Source organism: Dama dama, chromosome 30 (genome assembly GCF_033118175.1).
Source record: "Dama dama isolate Ldn47 chromosome 30, ASM3311817v1, whole genome shotgun sequence".
NCBI classification, from domain to species: domain Eukaryota; kingdom Metazoa; phylum Chordata; class Mammalia; order Artiodactyla; family Cervidae; genus Dama; species Dama dama.
In genome coordinates this window covers 89,676,934-89,693,306 of record NC_083710.1, presented here as the reverse complement: position 1 = coordinate 89,693,306, position 16,373 = coordinate 89,676,934, and the positions used below count along the sequence as shown (strand labels likewise).

Here is a 16,373-nt window from a genome sequence, read left to right as displayed (position 1 = left end):
GCGCCCGTTCCTCTGCGGGGCTGCTTGGACCAAAGCCGAGGGGCGGGCTCTGCCCTCGGGAAGGGCGCACAGCCTCCACCTGGGTGGACAAGGGGCCCTCGAGGCGGCTCACTCACTTTAATCTGGGGCGAACACACCCTGGCCGCGGACACGGCCGTCTCAGCCGCGCACACGCGTCCTCCTCCGCCGTCCTGCAGGCCCGCCTACACCAGGCACCACCCTGTGGGCGGCTCAAAGAGGGAAGACCAGCTGGTGAAGGGCCTCCCCTTGTCCAGCCCGCCGTGTCCCTCACCTGGCGTCCTCACAATCCAAGCCCCAAGCCGCCTGTCCCGTCCAGACCAGGGGCAGAAGGCCACCTCCTCCGACGCCGGGCTTTAGCTGCAGCCACTGCCCGGGCCGCTCACACCTCCTCGCCTTGTGTAACACAGGAAGCGGCCTGTTTTGATAAGACGGAGCAACAAGCTGGGAAATCAGATAAGCTGGGCTGCACAAAAGCGTTTCCTCTGCCGCATTCCAGCCCGAGACGGGTCTCGGGTCTCTCTTGGAAAGACCGGGGGCGCGTCGGGGGCGCCGTGTGGCCTGTCACCCCTCGTGGCTCCGTCACCACTGGGGGGGTGGCCGCGTTGGGCTGGGCCACGTGCCAGACAGGCCATGGGTCCTGCAGCCGCTCTCCCGCTTAAACACGCTGCAGCGCTTTCTCTCAGGCCCTTGACGTGTCAGCGAGGTCAAATGGTCCTTTATCCACTAGCTCTGCGGCCTTTGGCCCAAATCTCAGAACCAGAAACAGGAAGTCAGGTGGAGACTTCGGTCAGGCGGAACCCCAATTTCTGCAGCCCCAGCCAATGGGCAAGACCTCAGGTAAACAGCAGCCCGCAGAGCCTCGGGGCCAGGAGGTCAGCCCAGAGGCTCAGGGCCCAAAAGGCCCAGCAGCCTGGGAAGGGGGTGCCTGAGGCGTGGCCGGATGTGGGCACTGCTGGGGACGGAGGCAGCCTGTGGCTACTGGGTCCCCAGGGCCGGTGCGCCAGGAGGGGGCCCAGGGTGTGCAGGCCAAAACCGCGTGAGAACTGAGCCACAGGCAGGAGGCGCGAGCAGGCGCCCCCGAGGAGGGACGAGCCAGCACCACGGTGCCCACGGCCTGGATCACTGTGAAGCCACTGGGGCCCAGCACCAGGCTTCCTGCAGGCGCTTCCTTCGGAGTCTAGAAGACACCTGTGGGCCCTGGCAGAAACCAGTTATTGGTAATTACCATGGTGACGATGACACTTTGCTTCCTCCAACCCCCCGGTGTCCCCAGGACCAGGCCGTGAGAGCCAGCAGGGCCACATGGGGGCCTGAGACAGAAGCAAGAACATGCACCTCTGGACATGTGCGTGTGTGTGTGTTTAGTAGTTTTTCTGGAACATTAGAAGTCTTTGAGAAAGACACTGAAAAATTGAAAAGCAGATACATTGAAACTCACAATATTATGCTTAAATATTTTATTTATATAAAAAAATTTATGTAATAACCATATTGAATTTAGTGGAATGGAAATAAAGGCACTGATAATATTTTCAAAATGCACTTCTAAAACAACCACTAACTGAAAAATGACACAGCCATGTTTATGGGGACACGTAGGAAATAGAAAATACAGTGAACACGTCAACATTCACACCAGCATCACTCACAACAGCCAAAGAGGAGACACAACCCAGGTGTCCCTCAACTGAAGAAGATGCAAACAAAACGTGGTCCATATACTCAATGAATGATTGCTTTTCTAAAGGTGTCACATGCAGAGAACACGTGACCTTAATACTGAGCGGACAACCTGGACCCGTCAGGAACGGAACACACTCCCCAGCAGTGACACGGCAACTTCTCTTAACATGAAAGATGACGCAGCTCATCCATACCCTCCCCCACGGACCTGGAGTCACTGCAAGACCGGAGAGACGCTGAACTGGATTCCAACTCAGCTCAACCACTTCTGCCTCTGATACCAGGGAAAATGCTTACCCTCTCTGAGCCTCACACCCCTCGTCTGCAAAATGGGAATGAAAGCAAAACAGTGTGATGAAAGTGCTCAAAACACAACTGACCCTCAAGCGGTGGCTGGGTCCCCCACCTCCCCTGGGGACACCGCGGTACTCAGACACCACGGACCTGGGATTTCCAGCACCAACAGGACGCTCAGTGCTCACCAAGTCCTCTCCAGTTTACAAAGATGCGCTCGATTCACACACAGGGTCCTGCAGCCCGTGTGGGCTGTTCACCCATGAAGTCCCTCTGCAGTGCCGTGGTCCCTGACCAGCAGGCGGCAGATGGGGGTGCCAGCCTCCCATGGGGAGCCTGTCGGGTGGAGGGAGGGCAGCGGCCTGGAGAAGGGGGCAGCGGCTCGGGCCCGCGTCTGCCTCTGCATCGCCCCCACATCGCAGCAGCTCCAGGCCGCCCACCTCACACTTAGAAACCACACGTGCATCAAGTGCAAGGGCAGCAAGTCATCTGTTCTGTTAAATCCCTGGACGGCATGAGCTCATTCTCGGCACCAGAACACCGGCCTCCGCGCCTCGGGGGCCGAGGGATGGAGGGTGTCCAGGCCCCACTCGGCTCTGGCTTCCGCGATCACAGAGCGTCTGGCAGCAAGAGCATCCATAACTAATGGGTTGTTTCCCTTGCCTCTTTTGATAAAAAGCAGGAGAAGGAGATGTGATTTCATGTGGAGCGTGAATCACACACGTCCCAGAGCGCAACAGCCTGGGCAGGAGGAAGGCCTCGCTCCGCATTCTGCAGTGAGTGTCGCCCCCACCAAGCACAGAGCCTCGGTTCTCAGTCACCTGGGACAGTCACCTGGAAGCCGGCTGTTTGGAGATCAGTTACCCCGCCCTGCTCAGCTCCCAGGAAATGTCCTCATCAAGTAAACAGGCTGCTTGCAACCTTGGGCTTCACGAATTGCAGGGGGAGGGGGGCGGGGGGGGGTGACTAAATACCAGGGTGTCACCCGGGAGATGTGCCCTGGACAGAGGACAGACAGGCCTCCCCAGGGAACACAGCGCTACCTGTGAAGATGGGGGTGGCTGGCCTGTACCACGGAGTCACCTCCACGTCCAAGCCCCGAGACCCTCATGGCTTTCAGGGAGGGGAGCAGACCCCGAGGCTCCCCTCCTGCTCACAGACGGCCAGGACGGGTGGGGGGAGCGTGCACAGCCTCACGTCCCCAGCCAGCACCCTCCGGCCCTGATTGGCAGGGCCCGCCTCCAGGTCTGAGGTTCCCTGAGCACCAATCACCAGCAGATTCCACAGCACACTGCCAGGGATGGAGCGGCAGAGGTGGGTGCTGCTAACCGTGGAGTCTTAAGAACGGGATCAGGTTCACCACCTGGAATTTGTTTTACAGATGCAACAGCCTACAGATCTATTCTTGGCTTCCAAACAGAAATTCCAACAAGAATTTTCTTGTTCTCCATTAAGCGTAAGTTAAAGAGCTGTTGAGGAAGCAGACCCACTCTGAGGACGAGTGGTCCTCAGGGAGGCACCTGCAGGCCCACTCCGCCAGGTGTTCTAGGTGGGCACTGACCCCAGGGCGTTCGTGAATGGGGAAGCCCACTGTGAGGGAATCAGGCCTGTGAACCAGCTTTCCTGTTACCTGGAGTCACGGCTCCAGTCACCGGCCAGAGCAGGTTAAAGGCTACTTGAGGACAGACCACATTGTCTGATAGTACGATGGCCTCTTCTCGGGGAGGAGAGCACCATCTGTGTTGAGAAAAATACCCCAGACTTGGAGATCTGGCCGGACAGCGTGTGGCGAGACCCCAGCGTCAGCCTGTCCCTTTGCCCAGCCCACCAGGCGTTCACTGGGGCCCAGCGCCCTGCGGGTCACGGAGGCAGGCTGCAGAGTCACTGTGGGGTTAGAGCTTCACCGGCAAAGGGGCACGTGACTTCCTTCCACGCGACCCTGCGGGGCACACAGCCCCTGAGCATCCAGCCCCACAGCCCTGCACGCAGTCCCTCAGCGGCTGTGGACACCAGCTCCTTAAAATGCTCCTGGAACAACTTCACTCTCTGATTCCCTCGTTAATGAGAGGATAAATATTTGACACTTGTTCATTCTGCATCTGTGTGAGAGTCAGGTTTTGAAATATTTAAAACTACAGCATGTCACGCCCACAGACAGAGGACAAACCACAAGGGAGGCAGCCTGGGGTCAGGAGCCTGCGGAGACGGGCCTCCCGGCTCTGCCGACCTCAGGAAATGAACCCAAGTTCACACGCTGGTGTCTTGGCTGCATGGGGATGGCCTCACAGGTCACCGCTCACCTGTCCTGCCCTTGAAGGTGAAACCAACTCCACAAGTGTTAAAGCAGCTGGTCAACCTCAGGGGCTCCCGCAGCTACTGGAAACATTTTTGATCCTCCCCAGAGGATGATTTCTAGGTGTCTTCAAGCTCTCACTGAACCAGGTTTTTTTCATTAACTAAAGCAAAGCTCATCAGTTTGTGTAAAGGTCAAGGCTCAGACCAGCTCATCTAGGCACCCATGTACATAATCCCAGATTGTTTCTGTCGGCAGGTGGTGGGTTCAAAACTGAGGCTGCACACGACTCCGGGGTCCTCAGGAGGCATCCCCCATGGCGCTGTTAGACCAGCCTTGGAAGGCAGATCAGACCAAGACACCCGAGCGTCACCCTCCCCGCTTCCCACAGGTGCACAAGTTCTGGCCGCAAAGGACTGACCCGGGTCCCCACAACGGAAGCCACTGGTGTGACTTGGGTGGAGGCTCGGGCCGCAGCTCATCAGACGGTTGGCAGGGAGGAGCAGCCCGGAGCCCTGCCTGGCCCACCCGCCTGGACACTGACCCGCACCCGTCACCAGCGAAGGGGACGAGCTCGGGGGATGTCACTACTGTCTTATCATGACCCCTCCTTTTTGTCAGCTGAATGACCAATGACACAGCAGGCCTGGCCCCTGGCCGGGCGCCCACCCCTGGCCTCAGCAGAGACCAAGTCATTCGACTTCAAAGATACTGACGGCTGTTACAGACAGAAGCACCCAGTAACTCGGCCCGACAGACAGGCAGCCCTGAGCCCCTCTGGGACTGGGCCTGACTGGCCGGAGACACCACACGCTCAGCCTCCTCACACCAGGGGAGGCACCTCCTCTGAGCGCGAAGCTGGGGTGGGTCTCACACCTGGCCTCTGCATCTACGGAGGCCCCTCCCTCTGCACCTGGTCTCCCCACCCGCAGGGGCTCCAACATTCGATACTCATGGGCTTGTCGTAGCAGTAACTCGTGCTTGCTGCAAAAGACAGAACAGGTGCAGAGACGCAAGAACACGGTAAGGGAACATCCCCTGCACCCTCCACAGGTAGCTGCTCTCAACCACATGTCCCCAGGCACATGGCAGCCCACGGGCCCATGGAGGCTGCATCCCCTCACCGACGGGATCCATGCCGCTGCAGCTGCGCATGTGCATCCAGTGACCTGGGCAACAAGTGAAGGTCAGGCCACCACGCGTCACCTGCCCTCCAGGGACGTGCCAGCTCCAAGCCCTGCTTCCCAGCACGCTGAAAGCCGTGGGAACCTTGATGTTTCAGCAAACGGCAGCTAACCAGATGGTCAGTCTTACATGGAGACTCGGGGAGTCACAGAACCAGAAGATGGGAGACTGAAGGGGAGGATCCCGGGCCCCACAGAGCCTGTGACTCAGCAACGACGGAGGGGGCCCTGTGCCCGCGGCTCAGCCCCGATGGAGGGGGCCCTGTGTTCATGGCTCAGCCCCGACGGAGAGGGCCCTGTGTCCGTGACTCAGCCCCGATGGAGGGGGCCCTGTGCCCACAGCTCAGCCCCGAAGGAGGGGGCTCTGTGTCCGCAGCTCAGCCCCGATGGAGAGGGCTCTGTGCCCACAGCCTGCTCTTGGCGCCTCACGCCTGCACCCACCTCTCTTGCCCCTTCCTGCCCCGTCCAGGCCCTTCCTGCTGGCTGCTTCCCGCCGGAAGAAGCCACTACTGACCCTCCCAGGAACAGTCTTCTCACAGTTGCTCTGCCTCAACTTAAAATCAGCTTGCAGTGTGTTCAGACATACTTGACTAACAAAGTCTGCTTGGGAGATGAGTAGATATGAAAAGAACACTTCCTATCACGCTTTGCAAAATCAGTCTTTGTCACAATGATAAGGTTAAAAGTCCGCCCGGAGCTCTGCGGGGCGGCGAGCAGGGCTCTGCCCTGACCCCCGAGCCTCCCGCCCAGCCAGTGCCAGTGACTGAGGAGGAAGCCCCAAGAACTGTGACTTCACTGGAGGTCGCTGCAGCAAAGCGAGACCTTTGCGTCTGGGTTTCAGATCTTTAGAACACAGTCTAAGCCAGCTTACATAGCTTTCTAACAAACACCTTATCAGCCAGAAAGGAAAAACAATGTTCTGAACAGAAGCTAGTGACCCACAAACTCTAAAACTGTAAACTTTCCTGTGGTGGCGTGTTTATCTACCCCTCCGGTACAACGGCGCTTCTGTCAACGGACACAAGGGGCATCTGTGGGATTCCGTCTGCCCAGCAACCTTGCCCTCTCAGGGAGCTCTGCGTGCCAGTGAGGCAGCTGAGCGCACAGTGCCAGGGCCACTCAGGCCAAACGGACGCGCCCCTGGAGCTCCGGCGGGGCCCCTCAGAACCACGCGGCTCCTCGGGTTTCAGGACAGCACCGTCTCGCTGCTGCCAGAGGACACGTCACCTGCCGGCACAGGGGGTCCAGCACCACCAGGGCCCAAGGTCAGCGCCGGCCAGGACTTCTCAGTCACCCAACCGATGGGCCCCACACACAGCCACACTGGCCTTGGTGGGCACACCTCTGAATCCGGGAGTCCCGGCAGTTGGCCCAGGAGGCCGCACCGGGCCCACGCTGCATCCCAAACAGGCAGCCCGCGAGGCCTGCGGGCCGGGGAGGCTGTCCTCCGAGAGCCTCGGCCTCCGTGTACTCAGCCCCACAGGTGCCTCTGGTGCGCGAGCCCCCACGCGTCTCGTGTGCTGGAGCTGAGTGCGCGGACGCCCCGGGCGGAACCAGCGTCTGCTGACCAGCAGCAGCCGCTGCAGCCAGACACACGACACGGAGGCCACGGCCCCTTCTCTCTCACGACCCTTATCTGCGCTGTGCCCCAGATAAGGAAACGGGGTGTAGAAAGGTGACCGCCAAAGGCTCCCTGGGGTGTGAACTGCATCTGGGCCCAGAGCCCCCCCACCCCCGGCTGCCCTCACCAGGCCCAGCCTCAGGCCAGGGCGCTAGTTTTAGACAAGCAGGGTTAACCAGGCTACTTCAGCAGCCTCGCCTGGGGATGGCTGTTGTTTCCAGCAAGACCCTAGAGCATTCCACGAAACCACTTCACACAGAGCTCGGCACAAAACCACTTGTAAGTCACAGGCTGCCAGGGAACCCCCAATGGGGCAGAGTATGGGGAGCAACCACCCTGGTCTGCCGGGGCTGAGGGGTCCTGGGACCCAGGGCTGAGCTTGAAGCAGCCTGGGAAACCCTGAAGGACTTTTCCACAATAGTACTTTCACCTCAGTGGGGCTGGACCACGTTGACTCACGATGGTTAGCAACATCTTTCAAACTTTTGGACCATAACCCACAGCAATAAATACATTTTACATCAGGATCCAGCATGTACTCTGAGAAATACAGTGGAAATAAAAACTCACATCTGATAAAACTGCTACCCTCCACCCTATGTCGTTAAAAACTGCAGGTTAACAAAACACTGAAACCAGGGCCTGAACCCAGGTCTACTGCATTGCAGGCAGACTCTCTACCATCTGAGCCACCAGGGAAGCCCCAAGTACCTACCAGTGGGTGCAAAACATGGTTTGGGGGTAAAAAAACCTTCATTAAGCTACGTCTGGAGGGTTCTGTTCTGGACAAGACAGTGTCACGTGGCCCAGACTCAACTTCCTGTCTGATTTACCAGGCAGAGTCTGAAACAACTGCAGAACCAGACAAATCTAGGAAATGACAGTATTCCAGACACTGCCATCAGGCAATGAGTGACCCTGCGGGACAGAACACAGGTGAAGGTGGGCCCAGACCTCTCCCACTGTAGGGAGGGGACCCCAGCCACCCATCCCTCCCGGGAGACTGCTGCCCAGAGAAGGAGCTTCTGAGACCTCTTTGGCTGAGTTGCTACAATCTCGGGAAGACTCCCAAGACTGGGAAAGAACCACCTGAAATGATCAGAGGCGCCAACCCCGAGGTTCTCACATGGCCTGGACAGTTCCAGTCCCTTCTGCTAGAGTGGGACTCTTCTGTTCATGGGCTTTGGAGCATCCCTGGTCCAGGGGCCCTGCCGCGGGGCTGCAGCAGGAGGGCATCCAGCTCTGCTCCTGCCTGAAGAGGCTTCAGGCGAAGCTCCAGAGACAGAAACAAACGTCGGAGATGAAGAAGACCCTGCGTGGATGGATGGATATAACGCTGCAAAAGAAGAGATTGGGGGACTTGAAGGCCCAACAAAAGAAAATACCAAAATCATAGAGAGAAAAAAATGTTAAAAAGAGCATTTAGTAAGTTCTGGGAAAACTTCAAGTAGCCATATGTATGTGCCACTGGAGTTCCCAGAGGAGGAGAGGTTTGAGAGACATAAAACTGCATTTGAAAAATAATGGCCAATTTTTTTTCCCAAATTCAATGAAAACTGTAAGCTCACAGATCCAAGCAGCTCTGGGACCTCCAATAACAGAAGTGCCACCAATTAATTAAAGATCTGGTGTAAATCACGACTGAAGGATTTTCTGCCTCCCCCAGATTTTTGAAAGCAGTGCTTCTCCTCAGTTAGGACAAGCAGGAAGATTAACGTGGTCAATATTCTGTGTAAGCGCCTGCCATTCCAAGCCGGCTTGGAGTCCCCGCTGAGGTGGGAGGCTGGGAACGGAGCGCAAAAAATGGGGCAGACGTCCGGGCTATTAAATTGTTAATTCTGTAGAGGTTGGGGGAACACCCTTTTCCCTGAAATTAACATATTCACTTTCACTACCCCACCTTCAAACCTTTGACCTCAAGGAATCTGCCAGCAGCGGCGCTCATCGGCCCTCCAGGGAAGGTGGGGTGGGCGCAGGTGCGGACTGGAGGTCAGGGTGGGGGTGCCTCGCCGCCCCTTTACTGTCCCGCGCGGGCGCGTGCTCCGGTCAGGACCCCCGAAGCGGCGCCGCCCGGTACTCGCCCCGGTCCCCCGAGGGGGCTGCTCTGCTTTGGTTTTGCTTATGTGGATTTTTTTTTTTTTTTTTTGCTGTGACTTTGCGAAATATTGGTCCCCCAGAACGAAAGAACACTGCTTTCGGTTTAAATAGCTACTGGGAGCCCTCGAGGTTTTCCAACGTCATCACCGTGAAAACAGAAACTACAGAAGGACATCATCTCATCTCGCTCCCTGGACCCCAGTGCGGCTCGCTCGTGTCTCTCCTTTGGTGGGTAGTGGTCTTGAGAATACGTGCCCCGGAATAAAGTCTTCAAAAAGGACGCGGAGATCTGGGGCGCAGTCGGGGGACGGGGTGGAAAGAGGTTTGAAGCTGCTAAATGTCCGTCTGTACCTGACAGGCTGTACTCGGGTGACCTCCTCTCCGCGTTCGCACCGCCCGGTTACATAAACTTAACCCGCGATTGGGCGCGGGGGCCGGGGCCGGGGGCTGGGGAACTCCCCGCCTTCGTCCCGAAGACCCGCTGCCCCTCCGGGCTTTGATCTTCCTGAGAAAACCCGCTCGGCCGGGCGGAGAGGCCGGCTTGCCCCGAAGACCCGCACCGCCCTCGTCCCGAAGACCCGCACCGCCCGGTGACATAAACTTAACCCGCGATTGGGCGTGGGGGCCGGGGGCGAGGTGGGGGGGAACTCCCCGCCTTCGTCCCGAAGACCCGCTGCCCCTCCGGGCTTTGATCTTCCTGAGAAAACCCGCTCGGCCCGGCGGAGAAGCCGGCGCGCCCCGCCCGCCCCGCGCGGCCCCGAGGCCGGTCCTGCCGCGCGCCCCGCCCCCGCCGCCGCCCCCGCCCAGCCCCGCGCGAGCGCCGCGGTGCCGCCGCCGGGATGTGACCTTCAGAGCCGCTCGCACAGGATGACCGGAGCCACAGCCCCTCGGCGTCCGCGCCTCGCCACGGGCCCCCGGGCGCTCTGACCGCGCGTGCCCGGCTCCCGGCCCCGGTCTCAGTGCCGGCCCTCGGCCCCGGCCCCGACCCGCCCCGCCCCGCCCCGCCATGCCGCACGGACCCGCCGCCGCCCTGGGCACCGCGCTGCTGCTGCTCCTGCTGGCCTCCGAGTCGGCGCACAGTGAGTACCGCGCGGGGCCGCGGGGCGCGCCGGACCGGGAGACCCCCAGCACTCCGCCCCCCTGGAGGGCGAGGGGCGCCTCGGCACCCGCACCCCAACCCGGCCCGGTGCACCTCGGCCCCGCGCGCCCCTCCGCCCCGTGCGTCTCGGCCCTGCGCGCCCCGGCCCCGGCGCCGCCGCGCTGACGGCGAGTCTCCGCTCTCTCCCCGCTCCTCCCGCCCGCGCCCGGGAAGCCGTGATGCTGCGGGCGCGCGAGGCGGCGCAGTTCCTGAGGCCCAGGCAGCGCCGCGCCTACCAGGTCTTCGAGGAGGCCAAGCAGGGCCACCTGGAGAGGGAGTGTGTGGAGGAGCTGTGCAGCCGGGAGGAGGCCCGCGAGGTGTTCGAGAACGACCCCGAGACGGTGAGCGCGGGGCGGCGAGGCGTGCGCCCGGAGCCTTAGGGCCGCGAGCGGAGCGTCGGGGCAGGCGGGTCACCTCGACCCCCGCTCCCGCGGCACCACCCTTCAGGGGACACTGTCCGCGCGCACGGGCGGGAGCCTGGGGTGTGCGGCAAACCCTTCTGCGGGCACACCGACCCTTATACAGGGCGGCGGCGGCGGAAGGGCAGGGTGCGGTGTGCCGCCCAGGCCACCCGCAGGCCTCGTCCTTTCGAGCCCCTGTTCTCCGGTGATGCCAGCTGCCCCTCAGCGCGGGAGAGGCGGCCGATGCCAGTGGGGCGGCGGGGGGGGGGGGGGGGGGGGGTCCTGTGGACGCCCAGAGTCGCTTCCCGCGGCAGGCCTCGGAAGGCAGCCGCCTTGAAGGAAACTGCAGCTCTGACAGCTCAACCAGAAAGAGTAGGGTCCAGTTTAAAACGTAAACGAAAAAAATGGTTGAAGAGCCGGAACAGTTTCCTGCCTCCCTGCCCCCTTGGCCAGATTAGAGGTGGGGGTGGGGCTGTCCACAGATCCCTATCTAGAGGCGGGAGCCTCAGCTTCAAAGACGGAGGGCTGGACCTGCCGGAGGCAGCAGGTCCCACGCTGGGAGGACTGGGAGGACGGAGCAGGGCTGGCACATGCGGGAGGGCGGGCCGGGCAGCCGCAAGGTGTACCCTGGGAACCGCGGCGACTGCAGGAGCCTAAGGTGCTGGCTCAGGACAGTTCAGTTCAAAAAGTTTCTATTAAAAATGTCGTGAAGAATGTGGGGCGACAGGCAGCCGACCACAGGGAGTGGCCCTGGGTGCTCTGTGCCATCTTAGGTGGGGCAGAGGCTGGGGTGTGTGCCCAGGAGCTCCCCGCTGGGAAGTAGGACTGATAGAGGGGTGGGCTCACCCTGCCTCACTTCACACCCTGAGGTCAGGATGATTTCACAGCTGTTTTTGGTTCTACTGGAATATTTCTTTTAAAGAATTCTTCTGGGGTGGAATAAGCATTTCATGCAATGAACAAATGAGTGTGAAGGATGCAGGCTTTTACTGTAACTCAGGTTTCTGACTGGCTGGCTTGACCCAGCCCGTGGTCCCCTCTCTGAAACAATCCTGATGGCGATGACCGGCCTGTGCCCTTCCTTGGCCTTGGCACAGCCCACGGCTGCAGTGGCTGAGCTGTGACTGGTGACTCTCCCGTGTCAGCAGTGGCATGCTTTAACCCGTGTGAGCTGCAGTCCTGCCCTGCCCCGTCTCTTCTGTCTGTCCTCCCATCTCTGATGATAAGTCCTGCTGGCCCTGGGGAGCTTGCTCCGTGGAGCGTTTCTGAAGGTCCCACGCGGGCTGTGTGCTGGCTGCTTGGGTCACTGCCTGACTGCGGGGTGTGTGATAAGTGTGTTCCTGCCAGTCCCAGGCCCAGCCTGGAACACTGGCTCATACAGAGCACAGGATGGGGCTTGCAGGTGACCAGACTTGAGGGCAATGAGACCGCTGCCCGCACCAGCCCTGCCCCACCCGGGCCCTGCTCCTGCAGGCAGGAGAGGCTTGGGCTGAACACACCGCACGCTGGTCACTGTGCGCCCTTCCCAGAGCCCACCCCGCCCCACTGTAGCTGTTCTTAGGTTTGCTATAACCTTGTCTGTGCTCAGTCGCTCTGTCGTGTCTGACTGTGTGTGACCCCATGGACTGTGGCCCACCAGGCTCCTCTATCCACGGGGAGTCTCCAGGCAAGAATACTAGAGTGGGTGGCCATGCCCCCTCCAGAAGCTTGTCTGCAGTGGATGAAATGAGGGCAAGGACAGCAGTGCTCACAGCAGCGACTTTAACACAGGGACTTGGCACTCCCTCTGGCGTCCTGCCCCCTCCCTTCCCAGGGGAGTTGCCTCCCACACCCGCCCCATCCACCCCATCGGAACGCGTGGACTCCTTTCACATCAAAGCCGCGTGTAATTTTTCAGAATCCTATCCTTCCTGACCCATCCCCGAATCGCAGTCACACCTTTCCCTTTATTAGCAGCTTCCCGGGCGGACGAGCTCTTTCTGCGTTCACTGAGGGGCACTGGCTTCTGGAGGAGCCAGTTCGGGTCGGGGGTTGGGGCTGGAGCTTAGGGGACTTCCTCATGTTCTGCTCTGGTCGACCAGATGCCCCTCCAGGCGTCCACACCATCCTATCCTTCACTTTGAGGAGGTCCTGGGCCCCAGGGGTGGGGAAGACCCTGCAAACACAACTCACTGCTAATAAGCCTTTGGAAAAGCAGCGCATCAAGTGAAGCGGTCCTGTGACCTCGCCCATGGCCCCCGGCTCCTGAGAGTCTGGGCTCTCCTGAGAAGCATCACTCCCTTACCCTCAGATTCCTGGCTCTTTGTGATCGTGTGTGGGTGTGACCTCGACGAGGCCCTGGTCTTAGTTCAGGAAGTCGCAGGAGCCCGGTGCGTCCTGACGTGCGACGGGGAGGCCGCGGCCTCTGGGCTGAGAGCGCTGCCAGCTCAAGGGGCCGGCACTGGGACAGCCCGTCCTCACCCGCCAGCCACGGCAGGACATCCTCCATGCGGCTGCCCCATCGCAGCTAATACACGCCTGCGGGAGCATTTCCCACGGGCCCTTTGCTTCTGGCAGAGGAGCAGCCTGTCCGGTGTCTCCGGGGTTGCGGGCAGAAGATGGGGCGGCCGCCCTGTGCCTGGACCGGGTGGGGGCTCCGGCACCTGGAGCCAGCCCTCTGGGCCACGTGCCTGCCCTGGAATCCCTGGAGGTGGTGCCCTCTGTGCTGGGCGTGTTCTGGGCGCTTCCTGCCCAGGCGGATTGTTCCACCCTGCACCGCCTTCCTCTCTGTGGATGAGCCCCTCCTCTGAGCAGGTAGCTTTGGGCACCTTCCTGATTCCAGTGGCTGTGGAGCCCTGGAGAGGAAGGAGCCTGGGGCCTTCCTGACCAGTCCAGCGCTTCCCAGGCTTCCCTCCAGAGACGGATAGTCTCCTCCACATTCTTTCAGCCTCGGGAGTGTCCCACCCTGCCCTCCCCTGGAGCCCTGTGATTAGGCTCCCTTTTCTTATCTTGTTTTCCTCTCACATTGTTACTCTGTCTTCCCAGCACTATCCTTCTCCTGGGGTCTTGTTCAGAGGACTCTGTGCTGGCCGCCCTGCTGGACTCCCCAAGTTCTCCTGAAAGCTCACCAGCCCAGCACAGTCACCTTCCTACTTAGGTCCTTCAAGGCAAGCGGGCGCTAGAGCCCATACCACTGCCCTTGGCTTCAGGAAAGGATTCTGGACGAAAGACTCACCCAGCCAGACCCGTGGCCCAGGCCCAGTTCTGCACCTCCCAGCACAGGGGCCACCTGAGGCCTGCAGGTTGGAGGGGGTTCCAGGTCTTGGTCCTCCATCCCCTTGTTTGTTTGAGATGGAGACAGTCATGCTCTCACGTCCGCAGCTCGGCGAGTGTCACGCCCCAAAGTCTCAGCATCTGGTGCAGCCGGAGCCTGACTTCTGATCTCACGTCCCTCTGTCTCTCTGTCTCTGTCTGGCAGTGTCTGTCTCTGTCTCGCTCCACCTGCCTCCACCCCTGACTCCCTCCCCCTCAGACGTGGGGGCTCTGTGGTGGGCAGGTTCCCTACCAGGAGGGTTTTCTGGGTGCAGTGGGTTTCAGAGCCCTGTGAGCTGCTGGGCTTCTCTGAGCTGTGCTGGCCATCCAAGGACACCTGCCTCCTACGATCCCAGCATCTTAGGGACAGCTTGGGGGGGACACCCGAGGGAGGGGAAAACCCCTTCCCTCAAGTCTCCCCTTGTTGCAGTGGCCTAAGGAGTCTCAGGGGCACAGAAATGGGGTCCCAGCAGGAGGGGATGGGGGACCTTGTCACCCCCAGTGACCTCCAGGACAGCCGAGGCCCACCTGCCCCCCACGCCCCACCCCACCGTGTCAGCAGCTCCCTAACACTGCCTCAGATGCTCAGACACACTCCTCTCTGCCCCCTGAGGGTCCATGGAGGATGGGACCAGGCCCCCACCGGTGCAGACTCAGCCCCAGCTCCTGTCTGTCCAGGAAGCCCCCTGTTCACTGTGGCCAGGCGTCCCCCAGGGCCTGGTCCCTCCCAGGCTTCCTCCATTGGAAGCCAACAGGAGCAGGTTCTCTGAGTTGCCCGTTGCATTTTCTCTGGAGTTGACTCCACATGACCCAGAGGCCTGCAGACCACTGGTTAGACAGGTGGCACGCAGGGCCCCCACGCGGGCCAGCCTCTCCCTGGATGGCCTTGGGGGAGGGACAGCTCTGTCTGGCCCCCCTTTGCTGCCCCTGAATCCTCATACACGCTAGTCCTGGGGGGTCAGCCCAGTGTGGAGATGGGCCCAGCGGCCTAATGACAGGGCAGGCCCCTAAATGATGTGTCACCCGTGACCATGGGCTCAGCGTCTGTGGAAAACCTAAAGATATTCTCAAGGGTGCTGCAGGTCTGCCTATGGGACTTGGGAAGAAAATGACCTTTAAGAAGCTGATGCTCGAAGCCTGGTTTTTGAGATTCCGAGTGGCTGGGCTGGGACGTTCCAAACCCAGCGAGGCTGTCACTTTATTCCAGCTCTGCCGGTGCGTGTGGGATATCCTCATGCTGTGTCTGCTGAGCTCATAGGTCGGAGCTGTTTCTGGGCTGCAGACTTCGCTGTGGTTTGAGAGTTAGTGTAGATGTTGGGGTTCCTGGCCCTGTGGTGGTGATGTCCATCCAGTGATTTCACTGCAGTCCACGTGTGTACGCTTGTAAATTGTGACCCTGGGAGAGTGCAAGTTATTATGTTTTAAAGTAATTTTTAAGGAGGAGTTGGGTATGGGATGACCCCCAAGCCCTCGCGCACTCCTGACCATGGGTCTCATCCCTGCCCGGAGTCTGCTGGCTCCTGCCCTGCCCTTCTGCTGCATGGGCTCCTGGCAGATGCCCCCTGCTCGCCAGGGGCTGGTGGGCGTGTCTCTGTTGGCAGCAGGTGGGCAACGTCGTCCCTCCCCTGGTCACATGCTGTCCAAGCTCCCCAAGGCGGCCACCACATGTGGGCAGGGACGGGTCGGAGGGAGCAGGAGCATCGCTCAGAGTTGGAGGAAGATGCATCGTTCCCTGTCACTTTGTAACACGTCAGCAGGAGCTTACTCTTCTGGGGCCCCAGGAGGCTCCACGCCTGCTTTTTTCATCTCCTGCCAGCATATTCACAGCTGCCAGGAAGAGCACCTGGACATCAGGCATGTCACTTCTGTGCCACCAGAGGGTGTGGTGAGGCCTGGCACCCGGGGAGGCTTAGGACCCAGCGAGGCCTGGACCCTGGGGAGGCTTAGGACCCAATGAGGCCTGGCCCCTGGGGAGGCCTAGGACCCAGCGAGGCCTGGCCCCTGGGGAGACTTAGGACCCAGCGAGGCCTGGCCCCTGGGGAGGCTTAGGACCCAGCGAGGCCTGGCCCCTGGGGAGGCTTAGGACCCAGCGAGGCCTGGCCCCTGGGGAGGCTTAGGACCCAGCGAGGCCTGGCCCCTGGGGAGGCTTAGGACCCAGCGAGGCCTGGCCCCTGGGGAGGCTTAGGACCCAGCGAGGCCTGGCCCCTGGGGAGGCTTAGGACCCAGCGAGGCCTGGCCCCTGGCGAGGCTTAGGACCCAGCGAGGCCTGGCCCCTGGGGAGGCTTAGGACTCGGCCCCTGGCGAGGCTTAGGATGCTGTACAGCCCAGTTGTTTCCGGTTGTTTCCTGTC

The 16,373-nt window shown here is 60.6% G+C and overlaps 1 protein-coding gene across 1 annotated transcript in view; it reads left to right on the top strand.

Annotated features, from left to right (window-relative positions):
- Positions 1–10,171: 10,171 nt before the first annotated feature.
- The window catches only part of GAS6 (growth arrest specific 6), a 29,235-nt gene continuing 23,033 nt past the window's right edge, over positions 10,172–16,373 (top strand). The window contains exons 1-2 of the mRNA XM_061133173.1: positions 10,172–10,272; positions 10,506–10,672. Coding sequence (XP_060989156.1) covers positions 10,200–10,272; positions 10,506–10,672 — 240 coding nt within the window. The 5' untranslated portion in view covers positions 10,172–10,199. The remainder of the gene's footprint in view (positions 10,273–10,505; positions 10,673–16,373) is intronic.